This window comes from Crocodylus porosus, unplaced genomic scaffold (genome assembly GCF_001723895.1).
Source record: "Crocodylus porosus isolate Cpor-Errol unplaced genomic scaffold, CroPor_comp1, whole genome shotgun sequence".
Lineage (NCBI taxonomy): Eukaryota > Metazoa > Chordata > Crocodylia > Crocodylidae > Crocodylus > Crocodylus porosus.
The window spans coordinates 7657385-7674692 of NW_017728916.1; the positions used below are offsets into that span (position 1 = coordinate 7657385).

The 17308-nt window shown below is 54.3% G+C and overlaps 1 protein-coding gene across 1 annotated transcript in view; it reads left to right on the forward strand.

The window, feature by feature from the left end:
• Positions 1-13768, forward strand: part of SLC6A14 (solute carrier family 6 member 14) — a 19063-nt gene extending 5295 nt beyond the window's left edge. The window contains exons 2-14 of the mRNA XM_019536164.1: positions 159-361; positions 2860-2991; positions 4128-4289; positions 4820-4955; positions 6640-6772; positions 7275-7415; positions 7827-8055; positions 9058-9183; positions 9271-9389; positions 10641-10740; positions 10962-11071; positions 11950-12117; positions 12892-13768. Coding sequence (XP_019391709.1) covers positions 159-361; positions 2860-2991; positions 4128-4289; positions 4820-4955; positions 6640-6772; positions 7275-7415; positions 7827-8055; positions 9058-9183; positions 9271-9389; positions 10641-10740; positions 10962-11071; positions 11950-12117; positions 12892-13041 — 1909 coding nt within the window. The 3' untranslated portion in view covers positions 13042-13768. The remainder of the gene's footprint in view (positions 1-158; positions 362-2859; positions 2992-4127; positions 4290-4819; positions 4956-6639; positions 6773-7274; positions 7416-7826; positions 8056-9057; positions 9184-9270; positions 9390-10640; positions 10741-10961; positions 11072-11949; positions 12118-12891) is intronic.
• Positions 13769-17308: the final 3540 nt, after the last annotated feature.

The window sequence follows — 17308 nt, forward strand, 5'->3', positions numbered from 1 at the left end:
CCTGGGCAGGTGCACCCTAGGGGGCTGTGTGCCTGGGCAGGCGGGTCCCAGACGGCACGCACGCCTGGGCAGGTGTGGGACGGATGGGGCAGGGGCGTCTCGGAGGGCGCACGCTCCTGGGGCGGAGCGGTGGGCAGCTGCTACCCCTGGCATCCCAGGCATGTCTCACCACCCTCCTGGTTTCCCCCCCCGAAGGACTTCACCCTGTCCGGCGCGACGGAGAAGGGCGCCACGGGAGATGAGAACTCGGAGCGGGGCAACTGGTCCAGCAAGACGGACTACCTGCTGTCCATGGTGGGCTACGCCGTGGGGCTGGGCAACGTGTGGCGCTTCCCCTACCTGACGTACCAGAACGGAGGAGGTAGGGCGTCCCTGCGGACGGGGCTGCGCGTGCCTGGGACAGTGTCGCCGCTCTAGCGTGAGCTGGTGCTGCCTGAGGGCCCCGGGTTTGCACCAGCTCGGTCAGTCCAGTCCCCGCTCTCCCATGCGTGGATATACCGCCCCTCGCGTGCGTTTATCCAGCTCACCCGAAACCGCGTTGAGGATCCGCTGCTCCCCTAAGGCGGCCGTTTCACAAACCTCCAAGTACCTTAGCCGGCGCCTTCCTTGCCAATTCTGTGCCAAAATCATCCACCACCTTCAACAGCTCTTCTCCCCCCCGGCGTTCGCTGCCATCCTGTATTTATCCGGAGCGGTGGTATCCCCTCTCAACCTTTGTTCTGCTCAGCTGAACAAGCTAAGCTCGGTAATTATCCCGGGGGAAATGAGTGATGTCTGCAAGCGGCTCAGTGAGCTGAGGCAGCGCCAGGACCAGCACCTGGATCTTCCGGTTTCCAGCGCGGCGCCCGGCTTTCCCAGCCGCTCCTCGGCCGCCCAGCAAACAGCGTGTTACTTGTGGCGTCCCTCGGCCTGGCAAGCGCGCGGTAGGGCTTCTTGCCCTTCGTGCCGGGAGAGCGGTGATGTGAGAGCAGGTGAGCTCAGGTGTCCTGAGCGACTTGAAAGAACAAGGGGAGACATAGCTGTGGCGTGGCACAGGATGAGTGACACGACTTTCTGGGATGGTTGGTATGGAAATCACCTCCTCGTGGCCTGTTTTTTTTGGCTTGTGGTCCAATGCAAAAAAGTTCACCCGCATCTACTCGCACCCCGCCAGGCTTTTCGTGGGAGTGCAACAGGCTGAGCGAAGGGGTTTGTGCCAGTCGGTCCAGCCCGTGTTTGTTCATTTTGAAGGGCCTTTTTAACGCTCCTTCTCCCCCATATCGGGAGCAAAGCTAGTTTGTCCTGAATGGCGAATAAGAACAAAGAGTTGCGTCTTACTCAGCACCGGGCTACAACTGTGTGGGTGTCACGGCAGGTCTTCCACAGCGCCGTGCACTTGGCATGCCCCGGAGAAATGATCTCCCAGGTCCCTTCCAGCCCCGACCACTGTGGCACTCCCAGGTGAATCTCGTGGCTGACTGCGGAGGCAGGCTGGGCCTGTTGGGCATGCGTGGGTCCGCTTTCCCGGGGGAAGAGGGGGCGTTGGTGCAAGACCTTTCATTGGGACCTGCAAGGCCACTGGCTCCCATTCAGCAGGGCAGTTCAATATACGCCTGCCTTTAGATAGGCGAGCCGTGTAGCCCAATGAATGGGAGTTCGAAGTGAGGCGTGTGCCTAAGCATCCTGTCGAACTGGGTTTTGAACGGCATTGCAGGTGAAGAGGAAAATTAGGGGAGCTGTTGCACACGTGCCCATCAGATAGTGTCACGTGGCCTCACACCTGTGTGAACACACGCAAGCGAATCATATTAAATGCAACTTGATCTCACCGACATGCATTTGCGTACGGTGGGTCCAGCATTGTCAGCTCAAACCTCTGTGAAGCTCAAGGAAGGAACAGTTAATTTTTTTTTCAATTACATTAAAAGCCATAAACTGCAGAAGAATGAAAACATTTTGAAGAATGAAAGTATTTTCTGTCTCTTGAGAGCAACACGTGTTGGGCAGATTTTTATCCTTATTATCCAATAAAGAGACTTTGTCCCATTGCCTTTGATGAGTCAGTAGGCAAAGGAGAATCTGGGTCTTACCGTCTCTATGGCTCCGTGCATTTGCATAGGACTGATGGAAATGAAAAGAGGAGCTAAGGCTAGATTTTGATAACTCAGCTTTTCTTTGTACGTGTGAAAACTGAACGTGCCGAGAATTATGGATGCAGTTCTGCTCTTGTATTTATTCATGTATGTAATGGATGTAATCTGGAAGTTAAATACCTCATTTGTGAGTGCAATAAGGCCCACGCTTTATTTTACTTAAATTATTTAAATTAAAATGGAAATGGCATTCATATTTGACACTGTGAAGCTGTTATTTTAAAATGCAGCGGCGCTGCTTTATAGTATCCCCTTAAGCAATTATGGAAAGCATAAATCATGTGGGGAAACTGGATCATTTGAAAACTGTTGTATAAATGTACAAATGCTATCAGTTCCCCTTTTGGATCAAAGTACCAAAGGCCCAGTTTTTCAGCCTTGAAGGAGACCGGCACTTAAATCTTGGCTGTTTCACTCTGGTATTTAAACTACACGGTGCAAGGGCTTGTTGTTTGTGAGACCCCCCATAGGAAGAAGTGACCTGGTAAATTGGTGGCAGCTTTCTTCTGTGCAAGGGCTGAGCTGTGTATTGTTAACGCTGATTTCACGCGGGTTGGGTCAGACCTCCACTGGGAATCCCTTTTTCCCCTGCAAACACTCGCGGCTCTTGCAGAGGGCACCTGTGACCCATCTGTTCCACTGGTGCCCAGTGCGTGTGTGCATAGACCTGAAAAGCGGTGGGATGGTGCTGAATACTAATGGTTTCCCTTTCCCTTTTTTTTTCCAGGTGCATTTCTAATCCCCTATACGCTTATGCTGGCATTAGCTGGCTTGCCTTTATTTTTCCTGGAGTGCTCCCTCGGGCAGTTTGCCAGTTTGGGGCCGGTGTCCGTGTGGAGAATATTACCCATGTTCCAAGGTCAGTGTTTTATTTTAACATATAGATTTTCTTTGGTTGCTCTTAACGGTCCAAAGTGGATTAATGATTTCCTTGCAAGGGCTAGTGTCATAAACAATGCGCCTCGCGCTCTTTCGTGGGGGCTCGGTGTGTGTTACACGTAACGAAACCCTAGTTACACACGTGGTGCCACATGCTATAGTGCCGAGCAGCCATTTTCTAGAGCTCCTCTAAAACCTAGCTGCTGTTTCTTGGCATGCTCAGCATTAACTCGATCACCTGCAAAGGATGCGCCAACCCTGCGGTTGATGCGTGACCCTGTGCAGGAGCTTTGCGTACCGGAGCCGTTGGGTCAGATGGTTTCTGTTGCAGCAGTAAGAGGGGATAGGTTTCTGTTTTGTGGGGTTTGTGCCCCCTGCAATAGGGGAAAGAGCCACACTTTTATGCTTCCCAGATGCAGGGTTTCCATGCAGGGGGGATTGGGATAGGTGGGCTAAATTCTGCCCTTGTTTATATCCATCCTGCGTCAGTGCAGGGGGACGTACCCGAAGGCATAACTGACCCTGCGTGTACTTGGGAGGCTTCAGATGGATTAAGGCTGGAACAAGAAAATGTATTTTCAACACAGCAGAGCTTCATTCTGCTGCTAGAAGAGAGCAAAGGGATTTTTATACAGATGATTTACTGGACGCCCAACTTCCTTGTCCGCTTCTGCTTCAGGCTCATGAAAAAATGCAAGCAAAGTCCACATTTGTCATGATAGGAAGAGCAGGAGGGATTAACCCAAAGGCACGTGGATGCACCAAATGTTAGGTGTGTAGGGGCCCGTGGATCCAGAATACCCTCAAACTCGCCCAGTCGCTTTCTAATGCCCCCAACATCTCCCTGCACATGTGGGCACCGCTCAATCCCGGGATGAGTGCATTGAGGCAAACGGTGCTCACTGGATGTCCCCAGACGGACACACTGCGCTAGAGGGCAGTTGCAGGGCACGGAGCGCAAACCCGTCGACGCTGTGCCAGCCGTAGGGCAGTTGTAGGATTGTGAGCATGCAGGGTGGAAAGTGAAGTCATGTGTAGTTTAGGGGCATTGACGATCCATGTTATTTTACACCGCACTTGGTTCTTGTGACAAAACTTCCCCTCTCTCTTTCCTAGGTGTGGGAATCACGATGGTCCTCATCTCAACCTTTGTGACCATCTACTACAACGTTATCATTGCCTATGCCCTCTACTATTTATTTGCCTCTTTTCAAAAAGTGCTCCCCTGGTCGGAGTGCTTTGAATGGGCGGACGCGAGGTGCGGCAGGAATCGCACAGGTACACTGCTCCGATGCCGACGTACCGGTTTGTCATTGTGGGCGATGCTCTGCAGTTTCCCAGCAAAGCCAAAGCCTGGGGAAGAAACAGCAGTAAGCAGAGGGTTGCCCAAAAGGCCACCTGGAAACCTTTCCTGAATTTGAATGGTGAACCAGTGATGTGTTGGGAACTTGGCGTGAACCCTCCTCTCTGCCCATCTGTCCTTCTTCTCTAGAAGAAAAGGTTTCTAAATTGGTGTGTAAATACCAACAATACTGCTCTCTGGTTTCATTAGGCTTCTTGACAAAGGGAGCGCCATTCTAAGATAAAACAGGCAGTTTTTAAACTTTATTGATTACTGAATCAAACCGAGGTCTCAGAGTGGCAGTCTGGGGCTCTTTCTAGTATGGCAGCTGGAATAGAAACTAAAGCCATAACTCCACAAAACAAGAAAGGGCAGAAAACGTGGCGTGTACAAATGCCCAAGGTGAACATAAAAGCTGAGAGCCTTTCCCCACTCTTCTGTATTAACAATCTCTCCCTTTCTCCAGTGAATTCGTGCAATGCTACCTTCGGCAACACCACCGTTCACGTCAACTCCTCCTTCCTCACCAACCACAATCTGACATGTCTCAACGGCAGCGTTATCTACAATAAAGTGCAGCTTCCCAGTGAGCAGTACTGGAAGTAAGTGTGCCGACCTTCTTACCACGAAAGCAAGTGCATGTCATTTGGTGTTTGGAAGTATCTTCCACGTAGGTTGTACCCCCGTTCAGAAATGGCTTCAGTTTATGCAGCACAGGCCACCCCCAAACAAACGTCCATTGCATCTGGCTCAATCACAGGGAAGTGCTAAAGGAATGACAAATAGCATCCTGGGAGATTTGCCCTCTCAAAGCCAGCAGTTCAGCAACTAAAGAGTACTTGGCACCCCAGCATCTTCAGCCCAAATTACTAGGTTCAAAAAATTCAGCCAGTCCACTTGCCTTTGACAGCTCTGTAATTACAAATCCCCATTCAGGATGCACTGGTATTTATAATTGCAGGTCTTGCATGTGCACGCCACGCACTTTAGGGTATGAGTCAGCGTCAAGTGCAACAGGGTTTCCACGTGACGAGCGAAGCTACTGGCTGTGCTTGGGTGTGCATCAGGTTGCACCTTGGATGGGCAAGGCTGAGCGAGCGCTGATGCTGCCAGTAGGGATTTAGGGCCTAGGGTGACCTGGAGAGGGACGGTAGCAGAGTGGCTGTGACTGGGGAAGCAGAGCCTTATTGCAGGCTCTGCCGTGCCATCAGCTCAGGTGCAAATAGGGACCTGGTTACATGGACTAGGGTCCAAGCCAGGCGTACACAGTGGGGGCTGCTGTGGTTTGCTGTTGTGCCTCAAGGGTGCCAGCTCGGTGGGCCGCGAGTTCAAAGACACCATTCCCATAGCAGGAAATCCCATTGCATTGTGCACTTGTGAGGTATCTCTGCATTTGTCATCGCCGAGGCACCTAGGGTCCCAAAACCGAGATCACTGCCCATGCCATCCCTGCCACCACTTTCACCCCGCTTGCTTTTCCCAAAGCCATGAGCTAAATCCCCAGCCGGCACCAATTGCTGCAGCTTCACTGGAGAGATTTCATAGAGAAGCTAGCTTGAACCTGAAACCTGGCTCTGCTTGTACAATGATCCTTGAGTTGGCCATGGATGGAGGAAGGGGCAGGGTTCATTGCAGATGTGGGGAAAACACAACCTGCTGTCTTCCAGCTGCTCTCAGCCAGCTCCGCTGCTCTGCTTTCAGCTTGTCCTTTCAGCCGGTAACCTGAATCGGCTTTGCTCAGTTAAAGAACAGCACGCTTGTGTCTATAACCTCTCTCCTGGACCCAGAGGAGGGTTGGGGCTAGGGAAAATCAGTGGTTTCTCTTGGCAACATCACAGAAACCAGCTTTCCCCTTGCCCCGAGCCCACCCTGGTGCTCAGGAACCACCAGGAGAGCGCTGCATGCAAAGAGGGGCTGGGAAGCGTTTCTGCACTAAGGGCCGTGATTAGCACGTGCCCCAGTCCCGCTGCAATCAGTTGCTTTGGTGGTTTTGCTGGTCTGATTCCTAAATGGATGCAGTGCAAAGAGCCCAGGCAGTCCTGGAAGAGGGATGGGGGCACCCAGAGGCAAAGAGCAGCGAGGAATACCCTCCGCCTTTGCATTGCCATGGTCCCAGCTGTGCCCCGATGGCGATGGAGGCCCAGGAGCTCCAGGGAGACCCTTCTTCCTCATCCTCCTCGTCTCCGGACACGGCTTTGGGCTGTCCACCACTGAGCCCCGGGGCTAAGAGCTGCAGCTCTGCCTTCCCAGAGCGTTTACGCTGACCCCCCTGTTTGGTGCTTGCAGCAAAGTGGCTCTTCAGCGCTCAAGCGGGCTGGACGAGACGGGCCACATCGTCTGGTACTTGGCCCTGTGCCTCCTCCTGTCCTGGATAATTGTTGGGGCCGCGCTCTTCAAGGGCATCAAGTCCTCGGGGAAGGTGAGTGCGGCAGGCACGAGCCTGCGTGGGGGTGACCCCGACGTCACCGGGAGCGGGGTGCTGCGCAGGATTGGCGTCGGATGTGGCTGCCGCTCTGTGCTCAGGCTTCACCTCCCACTTGTCCACGTGGGGCCTTACCCCTTATGCAAACACACGAGCTTCTTCACGGGCGGACCTAGGACTTTGCAAAGTGGGGTGCAGACGCACCAGCGCACCCCCTGCCCCTAGATCCACCCCGAGCCTCTTTCTTCCCCAGGGCCAACTTGATTGGCACGGGGTGAGGGGCTTTTCCTGCCACATCAGAGATCCAGGTTCACTTCTTGCCTGCTCTCTTGCAAAGAAGCCATGCATGCATATGCACCCGCACCCTGAAATACGTGTGTGCACACACCACGCCCTGTGAACACACAGGGTCCACCGCTACCTGCAGGTTATTAATATTTGCCTAAATCCTGCAGAGACGTGCTGCAAACTGATGGCCGCCTGATGTTTCTTTTGGCAGGTGGTCTACTTCACAGCCCTCTTCCCCTACCTCATCCTCATCATCCTGCTGGTGAGGGGCGCCACGCTGGAAGGGGCTATGGATGGCATCGAGTACTACATTGGGAAGCAGTCCAACTTCACCAAGCTGATGGAGGCAGAGGTGAGCCCCGCGGCCGCCTTCGAGCATGGGATCCACCTGTCCATGCAGCACCGCGAAGGGCGCAGCAGCCCTGTGGCATCGCAAGAGCAGCTTGCTCCTTGTAACCCTCCCACCTCCCCAAATCCTTATCTAAAATGATGCTAAACTTGCAGCAGCCCCTAGTTGTATGGGTGACCCGGGTCTTAAAAGTGCCCCTTCCCCAGGACTTCGCTACGGGATGGACACGGGCTGGGGGCTTCTGGAGATCAGCACGGGGAGGTGCTGGCTTGCCTATTCTTCAAGCCTTTGGTCCCTCACACCAAGGTTCACACGTGAACACTGCAGCTCCCTCGCAGGCCACAGCGAAGGGTGTAGGACACGTAGCTACGGGTAAATAATGCAATCGCTGATGTGAAGCTGTTTGTGTTTTAGGTGTGGAAAGATGCAGCCACTCAGATCTTCTACTCCCTGTCCGTGGCTTGGGGCGGGCTGGTCGCTCTGTCCTCGTACAACAGATTTCACAACAACTGCTATTTCGATGCCATTTTTGTCTGCGTTACAAACTGCCTCACCAGCGTGTTTGCCGGCTTTGCAATATTCTCCATCTTGGGACACATGGCTTTCCGGGCGCAGAGACCCGTCTCGGAAGTGGTGGACTCAGGTAGGTTTGAAAGCCTCACCTGGTTTTCTCTGTTTTTTAACACCTGATTTGTCCTGGCGGGTGCAGCCAGCGCGTGGCAGGGTCAAGCACATCCAGCCCGTGGTGGATTGAGATCAGGAGCGCATGCTGTCCTGGTCCTCTGACGTTGGCTTCACCCTGCTCGGCACACGAGAGTTGTGCAAAAGCTCCTGCACGAGTTTCGCATGCGCTTGCCGGTCTTTGTGCTTCTTAGCTGCTTCTGCAAGGCCCCCGCTGTCTAACAAATGCATCTCGACAGGAAGAGAGAGAGTGACGAACAGGGTGCTAGAAAGGGAGATCTGTCAAATGCAAAGATAGGTTTGATGCTGATGCCACTGAAATCAGTCAGTCTGCCAAGTTATAGGGGAAATCGAGCCCCGAAAGCTGGCCAGGGCACAAGGCCCACTGAAGCTCTCAGAAGAGGAGGAGATGGCAGTCAAACCCACGTGATTTCACCCCTCATCTCTTGAAGGATGGTGCAGCTGTTTGGCTTCTTTCTTCTTAAGCCTCTGCCCTAAGGATTGACCTCTCCAGGTGTGATGGGAAGTAATGAAACGTGCTGAGCGCATTGATGTTGTAGCAGACGACGTTACAGAGCAAGTTCTTGGGTCTTTGTGGGGAGAGATTACTCATGGACCAGGGGGCCTGGCCAGGAGTCCACTGAAGTCAATGGGAACCTCGCTACTGGTGCAATAAAAAGAGGAGTGAGCTGTAAGTCTTCCCTCACTCAGAGCGACCCGGTTCAGCCAGGGCTAATTAATCTGCACAAATAGCCTGACGCCAGACCACCTCCTGCTCTAGTTGTGGCCAACAGCAAAGCTTTCACTGGCGTCAGCGTGCACTCTTTACAGGGTGCAACCCGTACCCCTGTGTTTTCGCCAAGATCTGATGCAATTTTCCTTTATGTAAGCGGGGATAATAAATGAGTTGTCTTTGCATTAAACACCTTAGACTAATTGTGCATCTTGCTCTCCTTCCTTTCAGGGTTCGATTTAGCATTTGTCGCCTATCCAGAGGCTCTGTCCCAGCTACCAGTTGCTCCGCTGTGGGCCTTCTTGTTTTTCTTCATGCTTTTGCTCTTGGGTCTCGACTCTCAGTTTGCTACCATAGGTGAGTAGGAGTTAAAATAAAGAAATGCTTCCTTGTGAATGCTAATTGCATTTTGTCCAACCCATACAATTCTCTCTTCACCTGCAGAAACACTTACCACAACCATACAAGATGCATGTCCCAAGGTGATGAAGAAGCTGCGAATTCCTATAACCCTGGGAGTTTGCATAATCCTTTTTCTTCTTGGCCTCGTCTGCGTCACTCAGGTACGGCACCGACCCTTTCTCCGCGTTAGGCTTTGTGGTGCCTCAACCGGCGGGAGAGTTTGTACTAGACCATATACACACTTTCCCAGTGTGACAATTAATTTGTGCAGCCTTGAACACACGGGCACCTACGTGCAGCACTGCAGGGATCGCAAGCAGCTATTGACTGCATCTTCTTGTTCAGAATTGATTACCCAACGGGACGGCTTTTTCGAACACTTATATTCGAGGCATAAAAAATAGAGAGCTGAAAGGCTTCTGTAGCTAGTTTGGCTGTCCCCTAAAAAGATATTTGTTATAATTTTTCAGTTCCTTAAATACATTTAAGTGATTTTTTTTTTTTGAAGATGGACTGCGATGGTCTCATCTGAAACCACGGGTTTATACGTGTCATTGCAGTGGGAGTGTTGCTGCCACAAAAAGCAATAGCCCTAATGAACATGTTACGGTGTCATATTGTCTCCTTTGCCAAGGGAGGTTTAGGTTGGACATTAGGAAAAACCCTCTCATGAGGAGGGTGGTGAAGCACGGGAACAGGCGGTGCAGTCTCCATCCTCCGAGGTGTTTAATGCCCGGCTAGACAAACCCTTGGCTGGGATGCTGTAGTTGAGGCCAATCCTTTTTTGAGCAAGGGGTTGGACTGGATGTGCCCTCCTGAGCTCCCTTCAACCCTCGTTGTCTATGATTATATGATTGTAACTGCTACTGCTATATCACACTATTTGACACCAGCCATTCGATTCATGGTCATCCCCATGACGGTCAGGTGGGTCTTTTGTCCCTTTTTTCCCTCGGCCCAGGTGTACGTAATAGGATGTGAGTGGCCTGCAGCTGATGCTGTTGCTCCCTGGGCTGGAGCCACAAAAGCTGATGTCCAAACCGTGTGGGGTGCAGGTTGCTGCGAGGTGGTGGTGATTGCAGCCAGCAGCATAGCAAGCTCGTTCAGTGCCCAGGATTTGGGCAGAAGGGGGTATGCCAACCACTGCAGAGCAGGGCAGTATTTGGGGAAAGAAATGCCCGGGTTCTCTGCGCGGGGACTGCAGATGCTTCCCCACGCAGAGAGAGGGGGAGACCAGCCCCCTGGGCCCTGCGCGCTCCCTAGATACGGACCAAGGTGTCTGGCCAAGAGAAGCAGCAATTGCCTGTAGAAACCTGCACTCCGCTAGCACGTAGCAGCCGAGATCCTCTTATTTCCTTAGAAAAGGTTACCAGGAGGAGGTGAGATGTGACCTCTTCCTGTCTGCATTGCAGGCTGGAATCTACTGGGTTAACCTAGTGGATCACTACTGTGCCGGCTGGGGGATCCTGATCGCGGCTGTCCTGGAATTAATCGGCATCGTCTGGATTTACGGTAAGCGACCTCCCCGGGGAAGCCAAGCGAGCACTGTGCTAGCCGGCCTGTCCTATCACAGGCATTTCCAAACTATGCCTATGGGAAAACATCTCGCAATATCCAAACGGGTAAAAAGGAAAAGGACGCCCTCCCTTCCCCTTCCCACGCCTTCTGCATACGGCGAACCCCGAGGGAAAGCCGACTGTCTCACGGCGTGCCGTTTGGTCACCTTTCTGCAGGAGGGAACAGATTCATTCAAGACGTGGAAATGATGATCGGGAAGAAGAGCTTCCTCTTCTGGCTGTGGTGGCGAGCGTGCTGGTTCATCATCACGCCGCTCGTCTTGTCTGTGAGTGTCAGCCCCACTTCGCGGCTGGGTCCTGGGCCCCGCGAGGCGGTTTGAAGGCCACGTGGGGCTGCGCTGGTCGTGGGAAATCCCATCCAGACTCGAGTCTGCTGTCTACCCCGCCTTCCCAAAAGGAAGCCTGCGTAGCAAAGCCCCCATCAGTACTCTCCGATCTGTTTCCGTCCGCTCTTCAGTGCGTGAACTTGGCTTTGCTTCTCTGATGCGGTTCTCCTGGCCTGTGACCTGGGGCGACCTCCGCTGCGGTCGGAGACCCCGTTCCTTGGGCGTCCCGTCCTGTCGCCATTCCCCCCTGCCCTGTCACGCGGATCTCGTCTTTAACGCGCACATGGTGCTTTTTCCTTTTAAAAAGCCTGCTGCGCATCACTTTCTGGCAGCCACCCTCTGTCTAATCTCTCTAGGCGACAATGAAGGAAATGCTTAATATAAATGCCTGACGTGTGCAGGAACTCCTGATCTCAGCTCCTCCTCTCTTTCCCCGTCTCCTGTATATATTGGACCAGTAGTATGCATAGTCGGAGGTATTGAGTTGCCCTTGTCCATCCTCTGCATGTGCATGCATGCATTGGACGTGGGGTCGTTGCTAGAGCTGCTCTAGCAACATAGCGATGAAAAATCGCACCGCGTGTTTGCACGTGTGTGCATGCATGCTTACAGGCTAGTAGCAGCATGATGGTCTGTATTACCTGACTATATTTGGGGAAGAAAGCTCTGAAAAGCAAGCCAGAGGCTCCTGGCAAGAAGCAAATGAGAAGGGTGTGGGAGTGGCAGGGGCCGTGCTGTAGCTGAGCTGGGAAGGAGTCCGCAGAGATCGGCCCCAGCTTGCAAACTCATTTCTTTCCCCGTGTCCTCTTTATTTGCAGGCCATTCTGGTCTGGTCGGTGGTCACGTTCTCAGCTCCCACGTACGGCACGGTGAAGTATCCTGCCTGGGGGAACGCTGTGGGCTGGTGCATGATCGCCTTCTGCATCATCTGGATTCCCATTTTTGCAGTCGTCAAAGTCGCGAAAGCTAGAGGAAACCTGTGGCAGGTAAGGGGAGCGGGGGCTGAGAAAGCAGGAGCCTCGGTTGTTCTCGCCACGTCCCACTGCTGTGAACTGGTGCATCGGGCTACGGCCTGATCCGTTCTCTGTCCCCGGGGCTGCGCGTGGGGCTCTGGCCTGTCACACGGACAGTGTCAGCCAGGCTAGGTGCCGCTTTGGTATCCTGGCTGGCTCATTTCATTTTGGATAATAAAATGATAGAAAATGAGGGTTGAAGGGAGCTCAGGAGGGCACATCTAGTCGAACCCCTGCTCCAAGCAGGACCAGCCCCAACGGCACCATCCCAGCCAGGGCTTTGTCTACCTGAGTCTTCAAAACCTCCAAGGATGGAGACTGCACCGCCTCTCTGGGTAGTTTATACCAGTGCTTCACCACCCTCCTCGTGAGAGTTTTTCCTAATCTCCAACCTCAGCTTCCCTTGCTGCAACTGGAGCCCATTGCTCCTTGTCCTGCCATCTGCCCCCACTGAGACCAGCCCCCCTCCATCCTCTTTGCAGCCCCCTGGGATGCGATTTAGTATAGGACTGCGGCGTGCAAATGAAAGGGACCATCACGGGTGCTTATGACTCGGATCCAAATCCATAGCTCGTATAGATTCAGACCTCTGAGTCTGGGACGGGGGATGGGACGGGTGGTCATTATACTTTTCCTCACTGGCCAACCGGGAGCTAAAAATAAAGCCCAGCCTTTTGCAGAGCAGGGAAATGCACAACCTGCGTCTAAGGCAGTGGTCACTCCATGTGGTGTCGCTTTGCCTTCCAGCGCATCGCAACCTGCCTGCGGCCAGCTCCAAACTGGGGTCCTTACCTGGAATCGCACCGAGGGGAGCGATACAGCCACATGGTGGATCCCAAAAGGGAGAAGGACCACGAGATCCCGACGGTAGCAGGATACGTGTCCAAGCCTCAGTGAGACGCCAAGTTCCTCCTGCAGATTTTTAACCTGAATAGGATATTTTTAATGTTAGGAGCCAGTGATGCAAAAGAAGAGAGGAAGCCATAGTATTTATTATTAGCACTGAATGTTTGTGGAGCAACCAGTCATGGCCTGGGGCCTGGACCCTGGGAGGGCAGGGAAGTGTGTCCCAGCCTCCCCAGGAAAGAGGGGCTGGCTATGCCCTACCCGCCGTCCCGTGCAGCGCAGCACGCAGCTGGCCTGCAGATGTTGCTCCCGGCTGCATGGGGGCTGGGGCAGATGGAGCCGTGCTGCGCACACCACAGCCCAGACACCCCTCCTGCCTGCTCCAGCACCTCTCAAGGGGCGCCTGGGCGGGCTGATGTCCAGCCGCGTAGCCTGGGCACCGAGCATCGTTTCTGCAGTAGCGGGGCCCGGGGTTGGAGGCTGAGACAAACGCGTGTCTGTGGAGCTCACGTCTCCGATACGGAGCGGGGGGCAGCTGCCGTGCCCTGCAACGAGGGCATGATGCAGCAGAGTAGCTTTCTGCACATTTCTATCCACTGGAATCGCAAACGGGTCACCCTCCTGTTGCGCCAGCACAGTCGGGAGTCACCAACCTTGCACAGCTGAGTAAAAGGCAGGGTAGATTTGCACCTTCTAGGCTAAGCAAAGTAGATCACTAGATGCAGATGCATCTATAAGTATGTATAGATCTATATAGCCACATATATACAGACAGATCTATAGATATATCTGTGTTATATCTATATAACACACATATATCTCTATATTTGTGTATCTATTTTTATATATATATATATAATTTCAGCTAATTTATAGTGTGTGTATCCATATAGATATCTGTCTAGATAGATAGTGTTCACGGGTCTATTGATCGATAGATATCTATCTATATATATATAGATCCATGTAGATAATATAGATATCTATATACAACACAAGCTTTGTGAGCTGAAGCTCACTTCACCCGATGCTGCGAAAGGCCGTGCACAGAGTGGTGTGTAAAAGAGTGCAAAATTTGAACACCAAAGCAGAAAAGGGGGCAGAGGGGAGTTGAGGGGGCAGCCTGGGAGCAGCAAACATAAGCAATAAACCCTAGGACCCTGGTGTCTGATGAAGCGATCTGCCCATGCAAGGTTGCGCTGTACATGGATCTGTAGCTGCACGGGTTCGTCTATAAGGTGTGAATTGACCCGGCCGTCTGCACGACTTCAGACTGTAACACAACTAATGACGTCTGTCTTGCAGCTAAACCCGGAGCCCTCTTGTCACCCCCTGCACAGGGACGGCGGGGAAAGCGTTACCTGCGCCCCGCCGCCCTTCGTTCTCGTGGGGTACGAGGTCCCCTCCTCGTACGCAGTCCCACCCCGAGGGCCTAGGCACCACTTCAAAAGAGGGCAGCAGGAGGGTCAAATCATGCCTGATATTGGACTGGTGCTCAGTACTGGGGAGCAACGCATCGCCGCAAGTGGCGGCGGTGACTGCCGTCCTAGCCTGCCCGTACTCCCAGCTCCCCGCGCCCAAACCTCAGGTGTGCGGCACCACGAATCCTGAGGTTAATTTATAAACCCTGATGTTTTAAGTAAAAATCCTAGGAGAAAAAAGCCTTTTTGTTGGGTTTTCAGCATTTCTCTGTAGTCCTTGTCAGCTTTCCTCGGTATCGATCAAGGCCAGTAACTCCCTTCCCTTTCTGCATGACGGCACGTGACCACATGACTCCAGGGGCTGGGGATTTATGCCAAACAGCAAGTCTTGTGAGTGCTGAATTTGTCCATTCGTGTGATTTTGGCTGTGTCCATTTCCAAGGGGCTTGGCCTCACACAGGCTGCAACTCTACCGGCCCCGAACACCTGCAGTTTGGTGCTGCAGGATGGAGGATGTCTGCCCTGTCTGGGGGTGCGGCGGGGCCGCTGTATCTCTCCCCTTGTCGTTCCGGCTTCTTTGCAACAGCCTGGTGCAGATTTTCAGCTCGCTGACCCGCGTGGGTCCGTCTCCCCTAGCCCAGCTGGGCAGCGCTGGCCGGGCGCCGGCTGTGCGGTACAAACAGAGGTTCATTTTATACTGGCATTTTTGTGACAAATTAGCAAATTCAGGAAAATAAAATGCAGAGTTTGTAACATGGAGGTTTTTTTTGGAACCGGGAACATGAGGGGGGCTCTTCTCTCGCCTGCTGTGCACGCCGTCACGAGTCTCGGTCGGGTTTTCTCTGGGCGCTGGGGCGAGAGGAGGGACTGGCCACCCCGGGGCGGGGGTGTCGGGCACTGAGCTGAGGGCCCAGACCCCAGCCTGGCCGGTGCCAGCAGGGCAGGACGGGGCTCGGCTGAGATGCCCTGGGACGGCGAGCAGCTGCCCCCATCAGCAGTGGCGATCTCCATGGGAAAGGGCGATGCATCGCCCCGGGCTGCACTGGGAGCGAATCCTGTTCGACCTGGCAGGGACCGGCGGGGGCTTCGGGGAAGGGCATTGCTCTGGAGAGCAGAGACGCTTGCTGCACTGGAGGTTGCCCCCGGAGCTCGGGCTTTCTCCGTGGCCACGCTCCCATCCCCGACGGCCCCCTTCTGCCGGGGGCATCCAGGAGAGCTGAGTGGGCTGCTCCAGCCGTCTCAGGGAAGGAGGTGGGGAAGCCACCCCCTGCCCTGCTGAGGGCCGCAGCCCCTCGCTGCAATTCCTGGGGGAAGACAGGCCCTTCACGAGGCTCTAGAAACCCCCCAGCCGAGCCATGAGGAGCCCCCCCATGTCTGCCCGGCCCCTGCCCCTGCCCCTCACCTGCTACAGTCACACAGAGCAGTGCTGGAGCCATCCCGTCTCCAGGGGGCTGCTCCCCCCCCTGCTCCTGCCAGCTGAACTCAAAGGGGCTCATAGGGGAAGGGTGGTGCAGTGTTAGTGCAGGGGCAGCTGAGCCCTGCAGCGGTAGCACAGCACGAGCGGACGTGAGGGTGCAGGGCAGCACTGCGGTGGGGGCAGGTGTGCAGTGCAGTGTTAACATGGGGTGGATATGAGCACGCGGTGCAGTGTTAAGGCAAGGGCAGGGGTGCAGTGCAGCATTAGGATGGGGCAAGTATGCGGTGCAGTGCTAACAGCGTGGATATGAGCACGCGGTGCAGTCTCAAGGTAGGGGTAGGGGTAGGTATGCAGTGCAGTGTAGTCGGAGGGTAGGGCCGAACACGCAAGGTGAGGCAGGTGAGCAGTGCAGTGGTAGCACCCGACGGGAGCAGGTGAGCAGTGCACACCTATCAGGCCCCCCAGGAGCTCTCAGCTGCACTGCTCCAAGCAAACACACCGTCTATTTAATTCACAATGTTCCACATTTTTGTGAGATGCTTTTAAAAAGCACGTTCACTTTGCTCCTCTGGGCTTTTCTCCTGCCTCCTCTTTCCATCCCATTTCTGGGGAACAAGAGGAGGAGCAGAGAGAGGGGGTGGAAAACCCTTCGGCTTTGTTGCCCTTTGGTTCGAACGCACCCGAAAGCATCTGCTTCGGCTGGTTTCCTCGCCTGCAGGCCCACTGCAATGACTGAGGGGTAAGTTGGCGAAGGCAAACGTGAACGAAAGCAAGCGGTGGTTGTTTTCTGGAGGCCGTTGCTAGCTTTGGAGCCAAATATGAACGCTGCTTGTGCTGCCAGTCGCTATCCCGTCCTTTCCCGGGCGCGCGGCTGTCGCAGGCAGCAGAGGGCAGCCTCGGTTTGCTGCTGCGTCGCTTGCCTCCGGATACAAAGCACCGCTGCAGAGGGGCTGGCGAAGGCCTGGTGCTCGCCTTCAGGAGCCTCCTAGCACCCTGCTCCAGCAGGGATTCCCCCCAGCTCCCCTCCCTGCGTTTACTTCCCGCTGGAAGGGTCTCAGGAAGGTCTTTTGCAGCCACAGCGCTTGGCTCTGAGCTGCTTTCCTGGGATGCGAGTCCTGCTGAGTCCTGTGCAACAGCCCCATTGCTTCCCCAGCGTTGCCACCGAGCGATGCGAAGGCAACGGCGACGGGACTCAGGCATCTGACACCCCGGGATGGGGACTGGGCTGTGCCAATGCTCCTGCTGGGACTCAGGCCCTGGCTAGAGGGTCTTGCCCCGTTGCTCGGGGTCAACCAATGCCAGATCCAATGTTGGGAAGGAATCGCACCCCCAGATTGATATGGGCTGGGGGGCTTTGCTTTCCTCTCTAGCAGGGGAGCACGGTCCTCCACCGGGGATCCCTTGATAACATTTCATAGAAGCAGGACGTTGGCTACCGTGGTCCCCTGCTTTCCCTGTGACAGGTTCGGGTGATGTCTGG